Source organism: Agelaius tricolor, unplaced genomic scaffold (genome assembly GCF_023055355.1).
Source record: "Agelaius tricolor isolate 1412-34295 unplaced genomic scaffold, bAgeTri1.0.p SCAF_40, whole genome shotgun sequence".
Taxonomy (NCBI): Eukaryota; Metazoa; Chordata; class Aves; order Passeriformes; family Icteridae; genus Agelaius; species Agelaius tricolor.
Genome location: NW_027269300.1, coordinates 3,159,879 through 3,166,454, shown reverse-complemented (window position 1 = coordinate 3,166,454; position 6,576 = coordinate 3,159,879). Strand labels below are relative to the sequence as shown.

Genomic DNA, 6,576 nt, shown 5'->3' with positions numbered 1-6,576 from the left:
TTTTCCAAGGGCTAAATCAAAGGCACAGGGGTCTTGGGCTCTGTGCCAAGGTCTCTGAGCCCCCTGGACAGGGGCTCGAGTCCTCCAGGGCAGCCAGAGGAATTTCCTGGGTTCTGACAAGTAGCCCTGTTGCAGTCCCTGCATACAAGAGTTTACTTGATCACTTTGATGCCAGGGAGCACCAAGAACTTGAACCTTCCTGGAGTCCAGCCCTGCCTGCCTATCACGGAGCAGAGGGAAAAGATGAAGAACCTGGGTGGTGGTTGAGCCAAATTGGCATTTTGCCATTTCTGATTTCCTCCCAGCTTTTGCAGCAGGGCGACAACCCCATGGCTGCAAAGCACTTCCTTTTGCAAGGCACATGCAGACCTCACTGGAAGGGGCTCTTGAAGGAGCTGCTGCAGTTGGCAACAGGAGCTGTTGTTGAATTTTTCACGTTGCTTAACCCCCCCTGCCAAATGCCATCAAGAGGCTGAGGAAGGACACAAAAAGATTACCCTGGAGAAAGGGAGGCCAAAAGCTTGGAAAAGGAGGAAAGAAATGCTCCGATGATGACGATGACAAAAAAAACCCAAACAAATTTATTTTGACAGCAAATGAACACTGGCCGCCCTCCAGCCCTCCCAGGCTGGCAGGCCGAGCGGTGCCATTCCCATGGCATGAGGTGCTGGCAGCCTGCGGAGAGAAACCAGAGAGCCACGGTCAGTGGCAGCAGGCTCCTGTCCCCCTGTCCCGCCATGGCCTGTGCCCGGGCCAGGCTGCTGGCTCTGCTCAGAGCCCAAACCTCCCGACCCATTCTCTGTTTTTAGAGAAGGGCAGCGGGGCAGGCCACATTCCACCTCCTCTGCTTAATCACGGCACAGCAACCTCCTCAGCAGCTGCAAGAGCGGGATGCCCGTGTGCCCGCTGCCGTCTGCCCGGAGCCCTTCTGCCAGCCGAGCTGTGGAGCCGGGTGCCCACCTCTGGAGAGCTGCTGCCAGGAGAGGAGCCGATCCCAAACCAGGTCCTCGTCCTTCTGGAAGGGGCTGTCCCTGCAGACCGTGGCCCCTGGGGCAGCGCTGGCACTGGATGCGCTCCATGGACGCTGCAGGTGCTTCCCTGTCCGGTCTGGGCACCAGGTGTAATCCTCCTGGGAAAACAAAAGAACAATTGCATGAAAGTCAATTCAAAACAAGACCTGGAAACAAGAAAAAGCACAAGCCTGTCACCGTTTCACAGGCCTGAGGAGGGTCTGACCACTCCATGTGAGAATTAAACCTGTCCAGGGGTGGGGAAAATCCCCACCTTTCCTGCCTGTAAACGCACCCCTTCCTCAAGGGCCTGCAGAGCAGACCAGCTGGGGCACGGCTTCAGAACCCGTCCCCCCCTCTGCCACCCCCCATCCACATGGATGGATGCTTTTGTCAGGCTGGCTGCCCCTGCCTCAGCCCGTGCCAGGCTGGCTGGCAGAAGCTGTCAGCAAGGCCAGGAGCCGGCTCCCCTTCCAGAATATCCGTCCCCTGTCCCGCCAAAAAGCAGCTCGGCGTCTGGCAGAAAAATTAATATTCCCCAGCGCCGCCGAGCAGGGAACCTCCGGCACGTGGCCAGGCCGAGCCCTGCCGTGCCTGGAAGCACCAGCATCCCCCCGCCCCTGCGCCGGCTGGGGACTCATCTTGATTTCATTGGAGTGCAGAGCGTGTCCTTCAGGCAGGGGCCGCAGCCAAAACCAATTGGCTCTGCCCCGCCAGCGGCCAGCTCCAGGATGCTGTTCCCAGCTCCACGTCGTGCTCCAGAAGAACACGCCAGCTGTGCCTTGGCTTGCGGAGACATCACGGTGCCATTGAGCTGCAGGGGGATGTTTCCTCTGTCCCAATCTGTGTCACCTTCACTGCACTGCCACCACTTCTCCAATGGGACGGGCAGCACGGAGCCGCTCCCTCCACAGCTCGCGGGGACCAGCGGAAGCAGCATCTCCTCGGCTGTGCTCTCTCCTCCGCGCTGTGGCCGCAGGGAAACGCTCCAGGGTTTTCTTCCAGTGCCAGGAGACGCGTCCTGCTGCTGCTTGCTGGGCTCCTGGATCCTACTGTGCTCAGGGATGCATCTCTGCTGTCACCTGGGCCAGGCAGGGCTCCTGCAGCCAAGAATGCTCAAAAAGGTCCTCCAAGCATGGCCTGTGTGTGGGGTCCATGGATAAACACCACCTGATGAGGTGCTGGCACTCTGCGGAGAGAAACCAGAAGGCTCCTGTCCATGCTCTCCCACATTCCACAGTGCCCAGGCAACACCAGCAGTGCTCAGAGCTGCACCCAAAAGCTTCCTATTGATCCTCTCTTGCGGAGGACACCAGCACAGAGCCACTGGTGCCACCTCCTCCAGCTAAGCCCAGGAGATCCACCTCCTCACCAGCTGCAAGAGCAGGATGCTTATGTGCCAGCTGCCCCTCCCAACCCCGTTCTTCCCCACATGCCTTGAAGGCGCATCCCCACCTTGAGACAGCCGGGGCGGGAAGACGAGCTGGCCCCGGACGATGTCCTCGTTGGTGTGGAAAGGAAGGTGCCCGCAGACCAGCTCATAGAGCAGGATGCCCAGGGACCAGATAGTGGCTGGCTGGCCATGGTAGCAGCCAAAGAGGATCCACTCCGGTGGGCTGTACTCCGGCGTTCCTATGGGACACAGGCGCAGCTCATCAGGCCCATGCTGCTCCTTCCCGCCCTCCTTCCCTCCCTCCCAGCCAGCACCCGTTCCACAACAGCCAGCCCCTGCCCTGCCAAAAAGCAACTTGGCTGCAGCTGGCTGAAGAAGGATTCCCCCTCCTTCCTTCCCCCCTCTGCGGGCAAAGCGGGGAACTCAGCTGCCCGGCTGGGCCTGGCTTGGGCTCACCTGACATCCGGGTGTAGATCGTGTCCTGGAGGATCGTGCCGCAGCCGAAGTCGATGAGCTTGGCCTCGCCCGTGGCCAGGTCGACGAGGACGTTCTCGGCCTTGATGTCGCGGTGCAGGACGCCGCGGCTGCTGCAGTGCCGCACGGCCTCCAGCACCTGGCGGAACAGCCCCCGCGCCACGGGCTCCGTCAGGAAGCGCCGCTCGTGCAGGAAGTACCAGAGGTCCTGACAGCGCTGCGGACGCTCCATGACCAGCGCGAAGCCCTCGGGCACCTCGAACCAGTCCAGGAGCCGCACGACGCCGCGGAAGCCAGGCCGCGACACCATCCACAGCAGCGCCAGCTCCAGGGGCACAAGGGCACCGTTGCGCTGCGGGGGGACCGCGATGCCGTCAACGGGGCCGATGCTGCGCCACGCCTCGGGCAGCCCCTGCCCGGCCCCGCCGCGGCTCGCCATGGCCCGGCCCGGGGCGCTGCGCGGCCCCCGCTCACTCCACGCTCGCTGCCCTCGCAGCGTCCCGGCTGCCGCCCTGCCGGGCCCCGCCTCAGCCCCGCCCGGCCCGCCCCGCCGGCTCCTCCCGGTGGCCCCGCTCACTCACCAGCCGCGCCCACTCCGAGATGCGCTCCCGGGACACTCGCTTGATGGCCACCTGCGAGCCAAGGCGAGCGGCGGGCTGAGCTCGTCGCCCGCCGCCCGCCGCCCGCTGCCGCCCTCCGAGCCTGCCCCGTCTCTTACCGGGGCGCCGTCGGCGAGCCGGGTCCCGGAGTAAACGCTGCCGCAGCCGCCGCTGCCCAGCAGCGGGCCCTGCCGGTAGAGCTGCTCCAGGGGAGGCTTCTCCGCCCGTGCGGGCGGCACCGCGCTGCCGCTCTTCTGCCCGGGGCACCCGCCCGCCCGGCGCGCTGCTGCTTGCCGAGCCGCCCCGGGCTGCGGCGGCTCGGGGCCGGCGGCCGAGCTGGCGAGCGGTGGAGCTCGGAGCGGGGAAGCTGCCGGCCACGCTCTCGGCCACGGGGCGGGAGCCGGGCGGCAGCGGAGCGGCTGCGGGCGGAACCGCGGCAGGGGCTTCGTTCGGGGCCGGGGCTTCGGCCGGGGCTGGGCCAGAGCCCGCGCCAGGCCGAGCCAAAAGACCGCGATGCTCCGCCAGCACCAGAGCAAGCGGCTCTTCCAGCGGCCCCACAGCCGGTACGGAGAGAGCCCGGCCGAGGCGGAACCACGGCGGGCCGGGCAGGGGCGGGCACGGGGCGGCCCCGCCCCGGGGCGCCTTGCGGGACGCGGCATCAGCCGGGCTGGGAGAGGCGGAACACGGACGGCACGGCCCGGCACGGAACGGGACGGGAATACAGTGAGTGGGAGGGAGAAGGGGATGCGGAGCGAGGGAAAAGTCGAGCGGAAAACCGATCAAGAGAAGCGCTGCTGCTGCTGCTGCTGCTGCTGCTGCTGCTGCTGCTGCTGCTGCTGCTGCTGCTGCTGCTGCTGCGGAGCCGCCGGAGCTCGCGGCCGTTCCTCCGTTGCCCCGCGAACCCAACGGAGGAGCCGCCGCGCGCCCCCAGGAACGAAAGAGAGAAACAAACAAATCACACCCCAAAGTCATTCCTATTAGAGAAGTAACCAAAGAAAACAGTGTAGCAATAAAGAAGAGTGTTGGCTTGTGGCTTCTTTCTTCTTTGCGTGAGACGAAACATTTCATGCGTGTGATAAATGAGTTCACTGGATTTAAGGATCATACAATTATTCTTTTATTATTATTATTATTATTATGATGCAAGCAAGAATAAGCAAAGTTCAGCGCTGGGCGGCTGGGAGTCTCCGCTCCTCTAGGCTTGCATCGTTCCCATCCCCAAGGTTCGCCTTTTATTGCCTTCTTCTCCCAGGTCCAGGGATGATGTGGTCTGTCTTTTGCGCTTGCTCGTTCAGTTGCTAGGGGGTCTTTTTCTGTCTTCTGGTGGTTGTGGGATGAAGGCTCCAAGTCTTCCTCTTTAAGCGCTGAGTGAACTTTTCCTTATAAGGCATATCTATACAGTGGAATTTTTAGAACACTATACGATTCCTGCAAGCCTAAGCAATTCTTGTGAGTTTAAGGATTGTTGTTACAGCCTTCCTCTGTGACCGCTGGGTGAACTTTTCCTTATAAGGTATATCTTTACCATGGAATTCCCAAAGCACTATAGGATTCCTGCAAGCCAAGCAACCATATGTGGCTGCGCATTTAAGAATCAAGCGATTTTAGCTATTTAGTTATTGCTTTGATATTGTATAATTATTTAGCTATTGATTTAATTAATGAACAAACGTATTGCTACTTATTACAATCCCCCTTTTTTTTTTTTTACCAATTTTGATCATTAAATCTTTTTAGTTCCTTCCTAGTGTGAAAAATGCATGTATTTTATGATTGCCTTTTCGCAAATATTAAAATGAATATTCTATGTGTTGTGTTGTGTTAGAAAGTAATGCTGTATTAGTTTTCTTAAGTACTGTGTTAAATATAGTTTTAGGTTATAAAAATTGTTCAAATAGAAACGATGCTATGTAGGATACTTTTTTAAAAAGAAAGGACTCGCAGTGAGATAGGAGCCACAGGACACCTAAATCTTTCAGAGAAGAAGAATTTATGGCCCTCTTATCAGAAGAAACCAACTTCTTCCTGCCTCGAAGGCACTGTTAGGATTTGGAGGAAGAAGTTGACGATGACCAGACAGAATCCTGTATTTGAATGGAATTTATGCATCATGTATGAAGTGTATGAATATGCAACAGGCTATTGTTTTTAAGGGTTAATCCTTTGTTAACGGGGGTCCTTTTTCGGGCTCGTGCTGCCCAGAAAAAGGTACCCGGACATCTGTAACTCTTTGTCTTTATTGTCTCATATTGTCCTAATTCATTTTGTCCAAATTATTATTACTCTAATTGTATTACTATTTTTATAACCATTTTATTACTATTAAACTTTTAAAATTTTGGAAACAAGTGATTGGCATTTTCAACACTAGCAAGCGTTAACTGAGTTTCCTCATCAGTTAAGCTATGTGCACTAATTATAGATGCCAATTTCCTTAGCTTTTTCATCAGATTCCAATTCATAACGAATAGAACTGCTGACAAAATAAAACCAAGCACAATCAGAATCAAAAGAACAACAATGGGATGGCATATACTGTTTAGGACACCTGTGGTAGTAGGAGCCCACCCGAACAGGGTATCCCACCGCCTGTGCTTGCCATCTTGCTTTACCCTCTCTATAACCCGGTGTATTTTTCCTACCTCATGATGAACAGTCACCAGGGTTTTCTGTCCGCTTTCCTTGATTTTCTCGAGGATTTGGATCAGGTCTTGATGGAGCATCAGTCGTCTCACTAGAGTGAAGTTCATCCCAATCGGGGTGGGCATTAGCTTGTGAAGCAGTGTGTAGTTGGATTGGAATAGGTGGTGAGAGGTGACTTTAGCTTCATAAGCGATATCACACCCTGTAATCTTAGTGAAGTTACAAGCACAGAAGTTGGAGTGATTCTTTGTATCCACCACAATATCATCTACAAGCACAGAATCACAAATAGTTCTAAAACACGCACATCCATTGCCTATGTATGTAAGAACTGTTTTAGAAGTCTCGTTAGGACGAATCTCAAAATGACAGATGTTTTGCTCCGTGTCTAAACAGATATCTTGAGCTATAATTACATTGCCTTCACAGGTGAACCCGAGTTGTTCTCGGATAATAC

The 6,576-nt window shown here is 56.5% G+C and overlaps 1 protein-coding gene across 1 annotated transcript; it reads right to left on the bottom strand.

The window, feature by feature from the left end:
- Positions 1-370: 370 nt before the first annotated feature.
- Positions 371-4,135, bottom strand: LOC139603659 (serine/threonine-protein kinase pim-1-like). The gene is made up of 7 exons (XM_071454550.1): positions 3,596-4,135; positions 3,459-3,509; positions 2,860-3,229; positions 2,466-2,642; positions 2,093-2,199; positions 1,001-1,129; positions 371-472 (listed from the first exon to the last, which is right to left on the bottom strand). Exons 1-7 carry the CDS (start codon positions 4,133-4,135, stop codon positions 371-373), a joined length of 1,476 nt encoding a protein of 491 aa, XP_071310651.1.
- Positions 4,136-6,576: the final 2,441 nt, after the last annotated feature.